Genomic DNA, 18,592 nt, shown 5'->3' on the forward strand with positions numbered 1-18,592 from the left:
CTGGGGCCCCGCGCCTGGAAGAGGGCCTGGCACACAGTGGGCCTTCTCAAAGTGTTAGAACAAATGGGTGATAGGCCAGCAGACTGCCGATCCTGGCACCCGAGGGCACCCAGTTGCCCTGCGCGCCTTCCCGGCCCGGGCGCGGGAGCGGCGAGGGCGGGAGGCTTGGCCGTGCTTCTCCCGCCGCCTGGTGCAAACTTTCAAAAGATGCGGCGGCCGCGGCCCCGCCCCTGCACTGTTGCAGGCGGTGGGAGGCGGGGGCGGAGCCGGCGCGCCCGGGCCGGTGGCTCCGCCTCCTCCTCCCGCAGGCGCCGCCGCCGCCTCCTTCCCGGCTCCCTCCCCGGCTGCCGCCCGCCGGCTCGCCCGTGCAGCGGCGATGCCCCGGAGCGTCGACCCCGGTCCTGGTCCCTGGCCCGCCGCGTAATTAGCCTCCGCGCGCCCAGAGCGCGCCGCCGCCGCCGCCAACGCCGCGCCCGACGCAGCGATGGGCAACACGGTGCACCGGACCCTGCCAGGTACGCCGGGGAGCTCTGCCCGGGAGGCGGGCGCCGGGCTTCTCTCCTCCGGGGGACCCGCTGGGTGACTCCTGGAGAGCCACCCCACGCCCCTTGGAGCCCTCGGCGTGCAGCGGGCTGGAGTCTCCGGTACCTCCCGGACCCCAGCTCGGCGCGCGCCCCGCAGCTGGTCTTTGCGCTCCGGGAGGGCGGGTACCGCGTCCTGGTTACCTTGGGGACCCCAGTCCTCATTCTCCCGGCTTTGGCCAGATGCGCAAAATGGGCCGCTGGGGCGATGCCGCGCGCCCCCTCGCCTTTGTTCCAGCCCGAGGGCGCTGATGAGCAAACTCAAGGCGACTTGGGTGGGGGTGACTGGAGCCGGGCTCGCCAGGGCTTCCGACGGCCAGAAGCCACCCGTGGTGCCGAGACTGCAGCTGCTGAGAGTGAGGGGTGCTCGCAGGGGCACCCCAGTTTCCAGCCTCCCAGCGCCCCCGCGGCACATGCTGCCTTGCTTTGGCCACGTTCCCACGCGCACCCCGGTTGCGCCCCCCTCTGGTGTCCGCTCCACTGGGGACTCCTTCGCCCCCTTGGAGTCGCTGCTGCAGATCGCGTCGCCCCCTAAATCGCCCCAGAATTTCTGGGACCGGAGTGAGGGGATCCGGAGCAGGGTAACGGGGTAGGAGGAGGCCTTACTGGAAAATACATGGTAATTGTGGGAACAGATCAGCGGTCCCGCGCCCGCGCGCGCCCGTGGAGGCTCAGTGCCCAGCACTTTGCATACCCCGGCTCGGTATGCAAAGAAGCTTCGCGATAAAGATGTGTATCCCAGTTTTACAAATAAAGAAATTGAGTGTCAAAAGAGGTGAAATGACTCACCCAAGGTTACACAGCTAGTAGTGGGAGAATCTGGAGTGGGACCTGTGTCTGTCTGCCCTCCCTCCCTTCACACGCCCAAGTCTTTAGAAGTATTTTGTCTTAAGGCTGAGCCTTTGTAGCATCCTTTCAGAAAAAGGTGAGAGGAGTGTGTGTGTGTTTAAAGCACAAAGGCTTGGCTAGATGGGGAAGCAAGTCAGCTGTGAGGTTAATTTAGTGTGAGGTTCTGGAAGAGGGACATATCACCCTATCTCTGCTATAACACTCCCATATAGCTCTCCCTTCTAGGCATTACATGCAGTTAAAGAATAACTTCCCCTGGAGCGGGTTGGAATGGACAGTGCTGAGCCCAGGATTCCCAGGGTCAGCTTAAGGAAGAAGAGCCAACTCCTACTTTACAAGCCTCTGAGCAACTGCACTCAAACGTTCAAGTTCCCAGAGAGCTGAAGTCATAAGCAGAGTCACCAGCTAGTCAGTGGCAGAGGTGGAATTAGAACTCAGGTCTGCTTACTGGAGGGTGGCCTCTACCTCCTGTGGACAGGGCTATGGCCAGGCTGGGGGAGAACCCACCCGTGGGTCAGGAGATATCTGGTGATGTTGGCAAATAGGGCAGCAGATATTCTCGCCACAAAGACCCTGGGATGAGGCACCTCAGCACAGGCCCCTTTGCTTGGTTTCTTAATTTAAAAATGTTTATACTATTCTAGTAAAAAGCCATTCTGCCACCTGTGGGTCAGCCTTGGGGTACATAAAGGGACAGACACATGCCAGGCAGGGTAAATATAGCTGGAGATTTATGTATTCTCCATCCCTCTCAACCCTCTTTCTGTGGGCTGGGCCACCCTAGGCTGGGAGCCTGCAGTTAAGGTTGGTTACCCACTGCAGTGTCTAAGTATGGGGAAGTCAGACTCTCCTCTGGGGCTTGAAGCTTGCACTGGGTTTGAGGAAGGGGTCAGAACTGGAATTCCTGAGTCACATCGGGTGGCTGGTGCCAAGAATATGAAGAGCCGTTAACTGTTTTCCGACCTACCGGTAATGAGTTTCTTTCACACCCTGTGCTGTTTTTTATACCTCTGTGCTTGGCATGTGACGGTCCCCACGCATGGACTATCCTTTTTTGTCTAGTCTGCCTTTCAAAATCCAGTTGTCGTTACCTCCTCCAGGAAGCCTTCCCTGACCACCCACAGTCTCATCCTTTGCTCTGCTACCTGGATACCTGAAGTCCCTTCCTGCTCATCGTTGCAATGACTGCATTGTCATTGCCTGTCTCTGTGACTCTTTGGGGTTCCCTGAGGACAGAGCCCTTGTCTTGATCATCTTGTATCCCTGGTTGCCTATCCCAGAGACTGGTGCCTGGCAAGGGCTCAAAAGCTGGTGCTGGAGCTCAAATGTTGCCTGAATCTTAGGCTGAAGGAACACTTGGCACAGTCTTGCCCTGTAGAATCCTTGTGCTTTCGTTCTCAGGAAAAGGACACATGCGTGGGGTTCTTTCTGCGGGACTTGAAATAGAGAGCTGGCATTTGCTGAGCACCTGGATTCCATGCCAGGCTTCCTGCATATGTGGCTTCATTTACACGCCAAGCATGCTTCTCCTCAAGGCTTCTGCACTTCCTGATCCCTCTCCCTGGCACATTGTTCTCCCCTCCTCCCCATGGCTCCCACCAGGCTTCCTTGGGGTCTCTGCTTGAATGAGGGGCCTGCTGTTGCCCCAACCCCACTCTCTCCTTTGACCCAGCTTTAAGTTTCTCCTTAGCATGTGTCACTATGCGACACGCTGTATGTGTAGTTAGCAGTTTCTTGTCTGTCTCCCCAGAGAGATTTTGTCCATTTTATTCACTGCTATACGTTCAGCACCTGGAGCAGTGGCTAGTGCAGAGTAAATGTTCAGTAAATATGCACTGGACGGGATGAATGGATGAATTTAATTCTTCTGACATCCCTGGAGTGTAGGCATTATCATCTCCATATTACAGTTGAGAAGCCAAGGCTCAGAGAGGTAAAGTGGCTTGTCCCAGCTCACACAGCTCATCTAGTTCGCAGAACAGGAATTGAAATCTAGGTTAACTTGGCTCCAAAGTCCTGCATTCTTATTCTGACATGCTGTGGCCTCCCAGCCCCGTGATTTAGATAACATTTATTGGGTTCTCCACCATGCACGTGGCATACTACACTATACAATAAGGAGATGCCAAAGAAAGGGAAGGTTCTTTATGATCGATTGCGGAAGCCTCTTAGCAGCTCTTGCAAAGTGCATCAGCATAATCCGAGAAATGCCCTTTAAACAGAACTGTGCAGCACAGGACCTCATAGCTACTAAGCTCCTACTGTGTGCTCTACATTCTCTTTCCAGTTGCAACTCAACCCTGCAAAGTAAGGTGCCATTCTCCTCCATTTTAAAGAGATTAAGACACTTTGCATGCAGTTAAACAGCGGCAAAGCTGGGCTTAGAAGACTGAGACCTGTCTGACTCCTAATGCCATGTAGTCCTTCTCTCTCGAATCCGTTAGCCTTCATCTGGGTTTTTGAAGGGAGGAAAAAAGCGGAAGCAGGTAGGGATAAGGGGAGGGCAGCATTCCAGGATGAGAGTGAGGGGAGGTGGAGGGAGGGACTCATCCCCTTCTTCCCCTAACAGCACATTCCAATCCCTTCCCTCTGGCCTCTGGCGCTTGCCCGCAGCTCTGGTTGGAGAATACACTAAATTCAAACTACAGGTTGGCTTTAATCATTAAGTTGGCCCACGCTTGACCAAACCAACAGCTTTTTCATATTAGCTCAATAATTGGGCATCCTGGAGCTTTGGAGTGAGGAAAGTGTGTTGATCCTGCTCTATACCAAGCCCTTGGTCAAGGGCTTTACCCACAGTATCTATTTGAAATCCTCATTACCACCCTTTAGAGGGACTCTATTTATCCCCATTTTACAGGGCAGCAAGTGGAGGCTCACAGAGGTCAAGGACACAGAGTAAGGGGAGAAGCAGCCTCCCCTAACTTATGTGGACAGTCTGCAAGTACTGCATCCAGACAAAGAAGCACTCGCCTATCCCAGACACTCTGACATTCTCACTTGCAGAGCCCCTTTCTCTTTTTGGCCCAGATAAGGGGCCATGCGGATGCTGAGCCTACCCGGGACACATCTGCTGCTCCCTGCCTTCCTATCTGAGCCATGGGTGGTGTTGCTCCTAGGGCCTGGCAGCCACTGTTTTCCCTGGATCTGGACTTTCTCAGCTCTTGGGAGGACAGCGACCCTTGTCACCCTCCTTCCAGCCACGGCAATACTGCATGGATGGCCCACGGAGTGATATTGCCTTTTCTCTTTCTACCTCTCCTCCTCCTTCCCCAGTCACCACTTCACGTTCAGTTGGCCTTTACCTTGCTTGTCTTGTCCCATCTTGCTCCCTTCTACCCGGTCATTAAGAACGACCTCTATCAGAGATTCTGTAGAATCAGAATCACTTGCTACCCTCATGAGCTGGCCCTAGTGGAAGGGGCCAACATGCTCTAACAGAACGGGGCACCCAGTTGATTACATCACTAGAGAGCACAAGGTACTGCTACCCTGTGACTCAGAGAGGGACAGTCAGCACCTAGCACTCCAAGCAAGGCCTGGCCACCAGACCATGTGATCTCTCCACCGTGGGTTGTGACCAGCTGTAAAAAAATCTTTAATGACATAGCATTTAAAAAATCTTGTGCATTTATGTAGTAAGAGTATTTTTGCTTCATAAACTTTTCAGTTGCGCATGCGGGTGTGTGTGAGATGTATGTGTGTTTTGTGTGTTGCCATGTAAAATGCATTTATTTCCCTGGGTCACAGCGGGAGCTGTTGAGAGCTGGAAGGCCCCTGACCTACAGCAGTGCAAGGCTGGTGTTATGGTGTTAGACTCACATCTTAGAGTCAAGCTGCCTGGGTTCAAATTTCAGCTCAGCCAATTCCCAATGGCATGACCTCTCTGTGCCTCAGTTTCCTCACAGGGAGACTAGGGGTAGCTCCTTCATGGTTGGTGGGGGTGGGAATTATGTGGAATAGAGAAAGTGAGTGTTCAACACATGCCCGGGATGGTAGCCATCGTGGTTCTGGGAAGAGAGGCCTCTGGCCTGCTCCTGGAGTGTCTGGACTCCAGGGGGTGGCTGACAGGTGCCCTTCACTCCTTGCCTTGAAAACCCTGCCCCAGGTGACCGCAAGTCTCAAACCAAGGGGCTGAAGATGGGGAGGCATCCCTTTCCTGTCTACTGACAGCAGTTCCCAAGGGTTCCTTGGGCTCTTTCCTGAACACCTGATTTCTGCTAAGAAGGATCTACCTGGTGGGTTGCATTTACAGTTCTCCTGTGTTCACCAAACCTCTAGGCCAGGCTCCATGCTGGGCAGGGGAACACAGCCTGGGTTTAGGGACTCAAGTTCTAGCAGGAGAGACCAACAAGGACACAGCAGTTAAAGTACATGGTGTCGGGGGAGCTCAGGGAGTTGAGAGCCCAGAAGATGATGCAGGGGAGGCTTCCGGGAGGAGGCGCACTCTGTCCTAGCTGACACCAGAAAGAAGAGACATCAGCTAGGAGAAGGGAGTGAGAAAGGCTGTTCAGGGCACCATGTGCAAAGGCCTGAGGGAGGGGGAGCAGCACAGGTGTGGGGAGCTGTGGAGTTCTGAGGACCCTAGTGCAAATGGAGATGGGATGTGAGGTCACAGCAGTGGGAAAGGCTGGAGGCAGGGGCGGGCGGGGGGGTAGGTGGAGGCTTCTTATAGGCCGGACTGCAGTCAGGAGGCTTGGATTTTTTAGCTGGCACACTCCCAACCAGGATAATGTGCTGTGTTTGCCAGCAGGGGCGTAGCATTTTCCCTGGGCTGGACCTCAAGGGCCGCTCAGAACAGGCTGTTTAATCTTCCCCATGGAGAAGAGTCAGCTCTGCCTCTTTTGGACCAAAGGGCTTTCTGTATTTATGATGCTCTCTGAGGGCTTAAAATAGAAGCCCAGAAGCCAGGTGTGTGGTTAGAGCTTAAAGCAGAGAGGGAAGAGGGAGGGTGCCAGGTCGCAGCCTGGCAGGTAGCACACGCTCACCTGGGCAGCGTTGTGGGGTGGTCCAAGCTTGCACACACCTGCCCCGCACTGGGCCGTTTATTCCATCCCATTGAAACCATCATGAGAGCCTTGCGAGGCAGTCTTCTCATGTCACAGAAGGGGAAACTGAGGCTCAGAGGGGTAGTGAGACCTGCCCAGCCCAGGTGGCCAGGAAGTGGCAGAGCGAACTGGATCGCAGGCATGCTGGGCTCCACACCTTCCCCCCATCCCATGGGGCACTGCACCCTGGGGTCCCTTGGGGCTCCCCTTGCTGACTTGCTGCTGCCCCTTGTCCTCATCCTGAGCACCTGAGCCCCATCCTTCTTGCAGGTGCACCCCCTTTGCCCTCTGAAGATGAATCACTTCTGTCCCCAGCAGCGAAAATGAAGCTGCACCTAGAAAAGCCCCCTGCCCCCACCCACCTCACCCCAGGCCTGCAGACTCTGGAAATCTTGCCCAAGAGGAGAAGGGGTGAGCTTGAGTTCTGTGCTCCTTCTTCCTGCCCAAGTAGGACTCAGGCTCCTGACTCATCTGCCTGGTAAAAACTGGCCCATGCTGCCACCCCCAGCCCCTAGTGGCAAGCATCACAGTGCTCCCAATACCTTCCCTGGGCCCAGGGTGCTCGCACGCCCTTCCCCCACCCGGACCTCCAGGCAGCCCCCAGCAGTCAGTGAGCAAGGGCCAGGTGAGGGTGAGAGCCCTTTGTCATCCAGGCCCGCATCTGTCCTGCAGGTGAGAAGCATCCTGTCCCCATGCTGTACCCCCAGCAGCAGCAGAGTAACTGCATAGGCTGGGGTCCTTCCTTCTCGGGTCTGAGTCTGGGCCTCGCCCCTTTTTAGCCAGACAAGTGAGTTAACCTCTCTAAGCCTCAGTTTCCTCTTCTATGGAAAGGGGAGAATGATGTTACCTCTCAGGCATGCCAAGTGTCCAGCAGATACTAAGTGCTCACACGTAGCACCTGCTAGGATTATGTATTCACTGGGAGATGAGCCCTGCTCCACACTGAGCTTAGGATTGGGTGCTCTCAAGGGAGACAGACACAAAAAGATAACCACTAACTTGTATCACGTAGCCCCTCTGTGCCAGACAGTGTTCTCAGCAGGCACATCCATGCCTATCAGGACAAGCCCTGTAAGATGGCTCCTATTATTATTGCCCCAACTCTTGGGAGAACATAGGCACAGAGAGGGAAGGTAACTTTCCCAGGGAGCACAGCTCAAGCCATCCAACATGATTCCAGCTACAGGGAAGGAACGTCAGTGTGGACGGGAGTGTTGGGTCAGGGTGGAGGGTTCCCACAGGGGCCATTTCCCATTTGCACTGGAAGCCCTCATCGTATTTGGCAGAAATCTGTAAGCATTTAGAAATTGTGGCAGGTTCATTTTTAATTGCTCACCTAGTTCTTTTAGTTTTGTCTCACATCGTACCTCTAGGCATGGGTGGGGGCCCTCTCCAGGCAGCCTGTGGGTTCACCATGGAGATTCCCAGCAGGTAGTCCCCAAGGTCTGGTGTGCGGATCTCCAATTCCCTGCCAAGGCAGGTCAGGGGAGAGCTGATGCCCTGAGGGCTTTCTGGGCAGCAAAGGCCATGCCATCCCCAGGGAAGAAAAGACTCTCCAGCAACATAGTCTGGGAGGGCTGTGGTGACCTGAGAGCTGCAGACCTGAAGGGGAAGGGCACGGTGGACCCAATGCAGACATGACCAGTGTGTAGACATCACAGGAGAGCAGATTCCAGTCCAGCCAGAGGAGGAACTGTCTAACTGTCTAGACCTGGAAAGCAGGGAGAGCATGCCTGTCACTGGAGTACACAGGTAATTAGCCCAGCTGGGACTTGACATGGTTCTTGCAAAAGCCCTGGAGTATCCAATGCATTTCAGATGAATTATCCACAAAGATGCCTTTTGACCCTGGGGTCTTCCGGGCAATGCCTTCCAGCGCCCATCTGCTGAACTCCTGCAGAGCCTTTCACTTTTTTTTTTTTTTTTTTTGAGACAGTCTTGCTCTGTTGCCCAGGCTGGAGTACAGTAGCACAACCTTGGCTCACTGCAACATTTGCCTACCGGGTTCAAGCAATTCTTCTGCCTCAGCCTCCCGAGTAGCTGAGACTGCAGGCACCCGCCACCACACCCGGCTAAATTTTGTATTTTTAATAGAGATAGGGTTTCACCATGTTGGTCAGGCTGGCCTCAAACTCCTGACCTCAGGTGATCCACCCGCCTCGGCCTCCTGAAGTGCTGGGATTACAGGCGTGAGCCACCACTCCTGCCTGGCACCCTTCACATCTCACTTAGACAGTCCCCCTTTCAGTTCTGCATGGTGGAGGGTTTAGCACCACTTTATAGATCAGGACATATAAGGCACAGGACAGTGACACCGCCTGCCTCAGCCCAGTTCTCATACCTCCCTGTGTCCACCCAGCCTCAGAACTTTCAGACAGCGGCAGGTGTTTCTGAGCAGCGTTTGAGACAGCCATTCCAGGACCACAGACCCAGCCCACTCATCCCTTCTTCTTTCGTCTTCTTATTACCAGGACTCAGGGCCACCCAGAGCTGGCCTCTTGCCTCACTTCTAGGCAGAGGGGAAAGTTCTTTAATGAATAAGCCATTTGGGGAAATTGGTGGGGTGGAGGTGTCTTGGGCAGTATTGGCACTTGGCAGAATGCCCACAGCTATTAAACAGTGTATTTTGTTTACAACCTCAACATTACACATTGTTTATATCACAATTGCATCCCTCAGGCACGTGTTTTCTTTCCTTCTGCTACAAGGATGATGGATTTATGAGATGGGTCAGCACTGTACTCGCGTCTCCATGGCCAGGTCTGCCTGGTAACTTTCCAGTCCAAACAAGCAGATCTCCACGTCTCAGAAAAGCTTCACTTCCCTTAAAGTTTGGGCCATTCAAGAGCAGGAGATGGCAGAGTGGAATTTCCATGTCTCTGCAAGAACTTCAGCCCTGCAGATAGGCCACTCAGGGGCTCTGTTCCCAGGACCAGAGGGTACTCCAAATCCCCATTCCAGCTCCCATGTGGCATATGGGGATACTGAGGACCAGAACCTGGCACAAGGTCACCAGGTGATTACAAATGGGGTCTTTCGCTGGAATCTTTTTTTTTTTCTCCTTTTTGTGGAGAACGGGGTCTCACTATATTAGCCAGGCAGGTCTCGAACTCCTGGGCTCAAGCTATCCTCCCGCCTCTGCCTCCCTGAGAGCTGGGATTACAGGTGTGAGCCACCGCGCCCGGCTCGCTGGAATCTCAAAGGTGGTAGAAAGGGGGTTGGTTTGGAGGCAGTCCCAAGTTTGAATCTCAGTTCTGTCTCTAAGCTGTATGATCGTGGGCAGGTCTGTTCCTCCCTGAGCTGTTATATATAAAGTTTCAGTGCTGCAAAAGGAATAGCACTCAAATATAAAATTTTCAATTCTTAGCAAGGCAAGTTACTTCTATAGAAGGGTGCACCCTTACAGATGGAGCAATGGTGAGTGCACACTTGGACAAGGGATGGGAAGGGGTTTTTAATCCCTGTTGCATGTGGCCCCTGCTGCTCTGTCGTTCCCCTATTGGCTAGGGTTAGACCGCACAGGCCAAACTAATTCTGATTGGCTAATTTAAAGAGAATGACAGGGTGAGTGCTTTGGTGGGAGTCAGGGCAGAGCAGGTAGCAGGTGATCGGAATGAGTCAGGGTGGAGTAGGTAATTGAAAAAGTTTGCTTTACGAGGAAGTTTAAAAGTAGAAGGCAAAGAATTGAACATACTGACATATTAATTATTTGAAAAGAAATTTAGAACTCATATCTAACAACCCCTCCCCTTGTATTTCCTTACAGCTTTCTTTTCAAACTATTTTTTTTTAACATGTCTTGGCTTAGGTGTTTTGCTTGATTTTCCAAAAGCAGCAACTTCTCTGGATAAGGTGGAGGATAGTTAAGTGAGGTTTTCCTAAGTGCCGTTTTTATCAGTGTCTGTATCAACTTACGGATGCATGGTATGACATAGCACCTGACAAAAATAAGTACACCTATTATGTCTGTGAGGGAAATAAGCATTGAGGGTATTATTCCTTTCCATTTACCAAATTACTTTTTTAGCCATCCTATAAAGAGGTCATTTACCCGAGTTGCTGGCTAACTCATTGGATAGAGCAGTCAGACCTTGCAATGCCTTTGTTATACTTCCATTAGGGGCAGTGTTATTTGGGACGAAGGTGCAACATTGAGTTCTAATCATGATGCAGACTCTTCCTCTTTCTGCTAATATCATGTCTAAGGCTATCCTATTTTCCTAAGCCATCTGGCTAGCAGTCCCTAATTGTTCAGCTATTCCTTTAATAGCATCTCTAGTGTAGTTAATAAACCACTGTTGGTTGTAATATATGTAGTTTATCCAATCTACATTTTTATTAACTGTCATCTACCAAAATATTGACTCAAATCCTGCAGCTATTTGATTTCGAGCTTTAAATTGATCTGGTATTTCCCATGGGACTCCAATTGCTTTTAAATAGATGTGAGTATCAAAAGACCCATAAGGGCTTCTCTTGCTTTATGTCTTATTTTTCCTCCCACTGGTTGATGAAATACCAGGGTGAAAGGGATAGCCAATTGGACTAAAGCACAAGTGCCACTCCAGTTATTCGGCAGAGTGTCCAGTAAAGGTCCACCACAATACCACCATACATCTGCTCAGGGATGAACAAGAAGGGCTGACTTATTGGTAAGCTCTTGAAAGTTCTTAAGCTCACTGCATCCCTTCAGGTCTCCAAGGAAGGCTAAGTTTCCTCCCTGTCATGACACACACGAAGTGAACTTATTGGGAGACGGAAGCTGGATGGCCCTCGGGGGCTGACCTGCAGGGTGCCGAACTTCGGGATATAGCAGAAAGAGCTTGGCATGACTTATTACTCCAGGCTGTAGAATCCTGGAAAAGAGCTACCATACAGTCCATGCCTGGTCGACTGGAGGACCACCTTAGTGGAAAGGGGACAATTTGGGCCTCTGGCCTGCCATGTACACAAGCATAACAATTGCCTTTGTTTAACGTGCGGATAGAATATTTGATCCATTCCAACCAGGCATTTGCATCTTGGTATTCTGTCTTAATTGCCAAAGTTTAAGTCTTTAACTTCTATCGTCCTCTAGTAAAATGAATGTATGGTTTTTAGGAAATTACAAAAACTGGTTGGGGCAGTCCATCCTCGTTCTTTAGTGGTCCACAGAACATCGGACCAACTGTGGCATAAAAGCTCTACATCAGGTGGCAAGACTCCTGGTTGACACTGGGGTCTTTATCGAAATCTTCCCAGATTAAATGGTCCCCATTTACTAATGCCCAGTCTGAAGAAAGTCAGGAGGGACAGAGGTACTTTTCTGAAATAGAGAGCTGTCTTTGACTTGGCAAGTCCCCACAGGGTATAACAAGGGAAGCATTAAATGCAACAGTTTGAGGCAAAATTGATTCGGTTATGTTAATAACTAGATGGTCAGCAATAGAGTGAGGAAGAAGAAAGAGTGATAGATGAAAGAGTTTAGCTTTAGTTTGGTAGGGTTTTCCCCTGGGACTATGGCCCACTGACTCTGGAGAGGGTGCTGCTTTCTTGACTCAGGGGTGATGAGTCCATCCCTTTGTCACTGTACGAACAGCAGTCTTGGTGGCAAGCAGCACAGGTAGGGTCCTTCCCAGGCTGGCTCGAGTTTTCCTTCTTTCCACCCTTTGATGAGAACGTGATCTTCAGGTTGGTGCTGGTTTACCGGAAATTCTAGGGGTGTTGAGGGAAAGGAGAGTGGGAGATAAACCAAGTATATCATTTCTAAGAAATTGACCTTTTGTTTTAAATTTGGAGACATCAGCAGTGGACTTTATAGTGCTTGGTGCCTTCTGAGAAATTTCCTTTAGTACCTGTTATTAGTTTTCATACTGAAGAAATCCAAACACCATTTTATATTTGACAATGCTTCCTATGATTTTTATACCAGATAAGCTAAATTTCATCTTTATATTAGTGTATCAATGTTAAACTTAGTTTTAATAAAACTTTGTAGACATATTTAATTTTTAATGTCTGACCATGAGGTAAGATTTTTATAGACTCTTTTTAACCTTTTATAATTCTTGTTAAAGAGCAGGTTCGTGCTTTAAGAAAAACCCATTGTGTTATTTTAATGTCCAGTTCACAGAAAAACTGGATACCCTTTTAACTTTAGCCAGTATGTTTACACACACAATTTCCTTTACAATTAACATTTTAAAACTTGCTTAAACCTTCAAAACAAAAAAAATTTTTAACCTTTTAATGTAGGTAAAAATCCATTCTTAGGCCTTTTTATAATCCTTTTACTAAAAGTCTATTTTACTTTCCTTATACACCTTGCACATAAACTTTTTTCAATAGTTTTACATTCAGGAGGCTTACTTTTAAATTATACAACATTTCTTGCATAAATTCCTTTTTATAATACACTTTTTCTTTCATGACTTTCATAGACAATTCTTCAACATGCCTCAACTTTCTGACTTATTGCAAACATCTCTTTCTTTAAACAACCAGTTATTTTAGGACAAGAATTTACCATATAACATTCTTTTTATATAAATTCTCCCCGACTTTTTTTTTTTTTCCTAAAGATCATAACCATTCTTTTCCAAAGCGAACTTCATGTCTGTGGACTAGATTGCCTAAAGCCATAAGATTAGAAGTTAGGATAATACATGTTACACTGTCAACTTTTAGCAAACTTTACTTTCGTTGAAAACTGTGTAAGTTTGGGATTTCAACTATCCTTTGCTGTTAATAAAACCTCATTTAGTCCAAATTAACTTAGAATTGGTATAGAGGGTTCCTTCCTGGTTCTGTAAGTACTTTAAGACTTGGCTGAGTGGAAACAGCTCACACTTTGAGCAGACCAATTATTAGGCAATTTTCCTAACTCTGCTTTTACAACAGTTTCCTTATCAATTACTGAATACCTATTGTGTCTTTTTCCCTCATCACCTGGGAGGAACCATCTATGTCCAGTCCTGAAGGGTGCTCCTCCTAGGTCTGGTCAGACCTTTGTATGGTAATTAAGATGTAGATCCTGTTAGGAAACCTGCTGGGTTAAGGGAATTATCAGTGGTTAATGTTAAATCATCTAACAGAATAGCCCCCTACTTTAAGATTTTTGAGTTAGTAAACTATTTTTTTTTTTTTTGACTTAGGATAGTTCTGAACTGGTGAGGTGCTCTCACAATGAGGTTTCCTCTAAAAGTCACTTTTCTACTTTTTTCTGTTAGCAAAGCCGTTGCCGCTACAGATTGAATGTATTTGGGCCATCCGCAGGGTACTGGGTTAAGGATTTTTGATGGAAGGCTACGGGTTGTCAGTGGCCTCAGTGCTTTTGGGCTACACTTTTGTTTACACCGACAACAAAGTGGTATTGGAGTGTTATAGGGTCACGGAGAAGACCTTTAATTATCAATTGTGGGTTCTAAATGTACCTTGGCTTTTAAAGGACTAGGGTACATTTTTTTTTTTCTTGACTGCTTGTATATCTCTCCCCTTCTCTTTGACTTTGTCTGACTCCCTTTTTGTCTGTCTCTTCCTCTCTCTCTTTCCCTCTCCTCTCTCTCTCTCTGCTGGTCTTTCCTTGCCTCTGCCAGCCGCTTAGGCTGCTGTTCTCCCCTCTCCCTCTTCACCTAGGGGAGGGACCGGCAGGAGTGGAGCTACTCTTTCTTCGCCCAAGAAGAAAGTGGGGGGTTGTGTGAGGTTCAACCCTTGAAATTAGCAGAAGGCTCAGCCCCTCAAACCAGGGGGTGTCTTGCCTTGCTTGTCCTGGAAGGTTGACCTGTTTCCTCCCTTTCCCCCTCTGAAGGTCCTTTGCACACTTCCCACTCGTGCTGTCCTCTCTGGCTGCTCCCCAAGGGAGAATTAGGCCCCTGTTTGTGTTGGTGCGCTGGTATAAATCCTACGGCAGGATCCGCCCCAAGCCATATGAGGTAGCTATGGAACCGTGAAGAGGACCCACTCACACCGTCCAGCAGTAGGACTTGTCATCACCATCCACACAAACGACACCACAAGCAAGGTGGTTGGTGATCACTCACGCACACACACATTTTGCCCTCCAGAATTTGACCACCAAGGAAGTACTTTACCGGCTCCCACGGCTTCTCCTTCCTTGGTCTATGCACAGAGTCGTTGCTGCAGTATGTGAGGATCCTTTAAGCTAGGTTGCTGGCCAGTTTTTTGGCTTGTTTTTTTTTTTTTTTTCGCCTACTGAGAGCTCGGGTTATTCCTCACACTGGGTGGGTCTTGATTTCTCACCCTTGAGGCTGCCACAATAGGATGGGGTGCACCTCCTCATGAGAACCAGAGACCACCCCTGGAGGGGAATGTAATCACGGGGGAGCCCCCAAATTGTTGTATATAAAGTTTCGGTGCCACAAAAGGAATAGCACTCAAATATAAAATTTTCTTTTTAATCCTCAGCAAGGCAAGGATGTGCCCTTACAGATGGAGCAATGGTGAGCACACACTTGGACAAGGGGAAGGGGTTCTTATCCCTGACGCACGTGGCCTCTGCTGCTGTGTCTTTCCCCTATTGGCTAGGATTAGACCTTGCAGGTTAAACTAATTCTGATTGGCTAATTTAAAGAGAATGAAGGAGTGAGTGCTTTGGCAGGAGTCAGGGCAGAGCAGGTAGCAGGTAATCTGAATGAGTTAGGGTGCAGCAGGTGATCAGAATGAGAGGGGAGCAGGTGATCGGAATGAGTTAGGGTGGAGTAGATAATCTAAAAAGGTTGCTTTAGGAGGAAGTTTAAAAGTAGAAGGCAAAGAATTGAACATACTGACATATTAATTCTTTGAAAAGAAATTTAAAACTCATATCTAACAACCGCCATGTCCTCATCTTTAGGATGGGGATAATGACAGTCCCTCCCTCCCTAATGGGGCTGCGATGAGGAATAAATAGGAGATTCTAGGAGAAGTCCAAACCCAGCACAAGCTGGGAACTCTGTAAGTGGCCATTACCTTTTTTCCTTGGAGGCAAGGGATCTGTGCTCCCAAAATTGATATGAGCGGTAGGACCAAATAATCCTGCTATAGACTATTTGAGTCAGCACCTCACATCCCCATGACAGATGACTGGTTGGCTGGGGAAGCAATTCTGCATGATGACCAACAGCATGCATGGGCTTTGGATTCAGACCTGTGTCAAATCCTCACCCTGCTGCTTATCTGCCTCATGAACTTGTGCCAGCCCCTTACCTTCTCTGGGCCTAATGTCCCTATTGTGAAATGGGCTCATAGGGCTATAGAGAGGCCCAGCGAACCAAGGACTGTCAGATCACCAGAACTTAGGACACATGGGATGGAGATTCAAATCAGGGCTTCTGTGGGCGGAGGATTACCCAGGTGTTGAGGCAAGAGACTGAAGGCACAAACTGTTTCAGTATAACAAAGAAGCTAGTTAGAATAAGAATAGCCATAATACAAATTAGATATAGAGATGATCATGGACAATTATCAATCATTATAAACATTATTAATCATTAGCTTTTAATATTACTCTTTGTTGCATTACTAATATAACCTAGGAATAACCGGTGGGTAGGGGGTCAGATATTGAAGGGACATTGTGAGAAGTGACCTAGAAGGCAAGAGGTGAGCCTTCTGTCACACCCGCATAAGGGCCGCTTGAGGGCTCCTTGGTCAAGCAGTAACACCAGTGCCTGGGAAGGCACCCATTACTTAGCAGACTGCGAAAGGGAGTCTCCTTTCCTGGAGGAGTCAGGGAACACTGCTCCACCAGCTTCTTGTGGAAGGCTGGATATCATCCAGGCCTGCCCACAGTCATCTGGAGGCCTAAACCCCTCCCCGTGGCGCTGTGCTTCAATGGTCACACTCCTCGTCCACTTTCATGTTCCTCCCATACTCCTGGTTCCTCTTTGAAGTTCGTAGTAGAGAGTGGTAGAAGGAATAGTGAAAGTCTTGAAGTCTTTGATCTTTCTTATAAGTGCATAGAAGAAAACACTGATGTATGCTGCCTTCTCGCTCTGCTTCAGCTACCTTAGAGGGAAGGGCCCCCTGTCCAGTGATCACATGACTTGCTTCACCTTGTCAATCACTTAGAAGATTCACCCTCTTTACCCTGCCCCCTTGTCTTGTATGCAATCAATAAATATCAGTGCGCCCAGCTGTTCGGGGCCATGACCGGTCTCCCAGGCCCAGCTGTTTTCTCTTTATATCTTTGTCTTGTGTCCTTATTTATTACAGTCTCTCGTCTCCGCACATGGGGAGAACACCCACTAAGCCCCGTAGGGCTGGACCCTACAGGCTCCAGAGCATGCCTTCCAAGCACGTAGCCCTTTACCTCTTGGGGAAGGGAGCAGAAGGCCATGCGGGCTTCCTGCAGGCATCCTCAGTCCACGCTCACCTGCTCTCAAGAGCCCTTCAGGCATTTGGGGGAAGCCCTGCGTGGTGGGTGAGCAGGAGAGAGAAGAGAAGGCTGCATCTTCAGAGAAGGACGAGACACGCATCAGAGTCACTCCCTGGGGGGCCTCAGAGCCGAGCATGGCTGGGAAGATGACATTAGCTGACCTACCTTGTGTCAAGCACTATGCTATCCTCCTTCCCTGCAGGGATGACTTCTGCCCTTTGCCGGCAGGAGCCATAGCATCTTTGTCATAGCCTTGGGAGCCAGGCTGGTATGAATTCAAACACCCATGCCACAATTCCTGGTCATGGGCAGCTCACCCAACCTCTCTGAGCCTCCCTCCTCCCTGGGAGGGGGTCTGGTAGCCATCACCTCCTCCAGCACCGTCAGGAGGTTCCTGCAAGGTCCTATGGGTGGGGGGCCATTGTCCCCTGGGAGATCTGCCTCTCCCATCAGGCCCTACCCCCAATTCTTTTTCCGGCCTCAGGGACACTCAGCCCTGGGGCTCCATCCCCCTGCTAGAATCAGTCACTTTCTTCCTTTTTTAGATACTTTGCTTATTGTTCGTCCCAAGTTCCGCCAAACTGTGGTCTTTGAGCAGCTCAAAACAAGGTGATTGATGATATCCACCACCATCCCTGACCCACCCCCAGCCACAGCTTCCTTCCTGAGACGAAGCCAGTGTATTGCGCACCCTCTGTGCCAGAAGGTGGATTAAGCTACTTGTACGTAGTCTAGCTTTCTTCTTGCAGGTCAGGATGTGAGAGACCTTGGGGCCAGCAAACATTTTGCCCAGCTGTTGGGGTTGTAAAGAACATATCCTCAGCCCAGGAGCAAGAACAGCATTGCTCCAGGGGAACTTGGTCGCTCCAAAAATGCTGACTTTTCAGGCCTTGCAGGTGCTCTCCTGGGGCTGAAGTTGGGAGCAGTCAGGCTTCGGGGCACCACCCAGGCTAGGGGAGTGGCTGTCCTCAAGGCAAAGAGAAGGAGAAACGGCAGGCCTGGCAACCTCAGCCAGCTTATCACTGGGCAGCTGCCAGGGGCTGCCAGGAGGAGAAGCAGGCGCTGAGGGGCAGGACCGCGTCAACCGTTGGAAGAGACGTTCAAAACCTGGACTGTTTTCTCACGCCTGCCATGCTGGGTCACTTTGACTGGCAGGGAAGAAAGGAAGGCCCAGGGTTTCAACTCATTTTTCAGAGAGGTGGATCCACAGGGGTTTCTTCCCTGATCCAAACCCTTCAGCAGCCCCCAGAACCTTCTGGAGGACTTTAACCTCCCTGCATGGCCTTTAAGACCCTTTGTGATACTGCCCCTGACTCCCACTCCTCTCCCCTCTCCCTTCTGGCCTGTACTTCTTGCAGTTCCCCAGTGCTCTCAGCTGATTCTCATCTCCAGGCCTTTGCGGGTGCTGTTCCCTCTGCCTGAAACACACTTCCCCATCCTTTATCATCCTCCCAGCCCTGCTTCCTGAGTCTGCAGAGCAGTTCCCCTGAGAAGCTGTCGCCACTGCCCCAGCCCTCCCTGGCCACCACCCTGTGCAGCCATGGGGTCTGCTTATGTCCATCCTTGCGGCTGGTCTCAGCTCGAGGGGGCAGGGACAATATGTGACTTGTCAGTGCATGTACCCGGCAGCCAGCGCGGGCCCTGGCCCAGAGCAGATGCTCTCTCTGTAAATGTCAGATGAAGGAGGAAGTGATGTACTTGAGGAGGAATGAGGGCACATTTCCCCCACCTCTCACTGTAGTGGGGCCCTAGCCCTGGGA

The 18,592-nt window shown here is 50.3% G+C and overlaps 1 protein-coding gene across 1 annotated transcript in view; it reads left to right on the forward strand.

Moving 5' to 3' along the window:
* The first annotated feature begins 314 nt into the window (after positions 1-314).
* The window catches only part of NEURL1B (neuralized E3 ubiquitin protein ligase 1B), a 49,743-nt gene continuing 31,465 nt past the window's right edge, over positions 315-18,592 (forward strand). The window contains exon 1 of the mRNA XM_010373320.2: positions 315-515. Coding sequence (XP_010371622.1) covers positions 485-515 — 31 coding nt within the window. The 5' untranslated portion in view covers positions 315-484. The remainder of the gene's footprint in view (positions 516-18,592) is intronic.

Source organism: Rhinopithecus roxellana, chromosome 3, assembly GCF_007565055.1.
Source record: "Rhinopithecus roxellana isolate Shanxi Qingling chromosome 3, ASM756505v1, whole genome shotgun sequence".
Lineage (NCBI taxonomy): Eukaryota > Metazoa > Chordata > Mammalia > Primates > Cercopithecidae > Rhinopithecus > Rhinopithecus roxellana.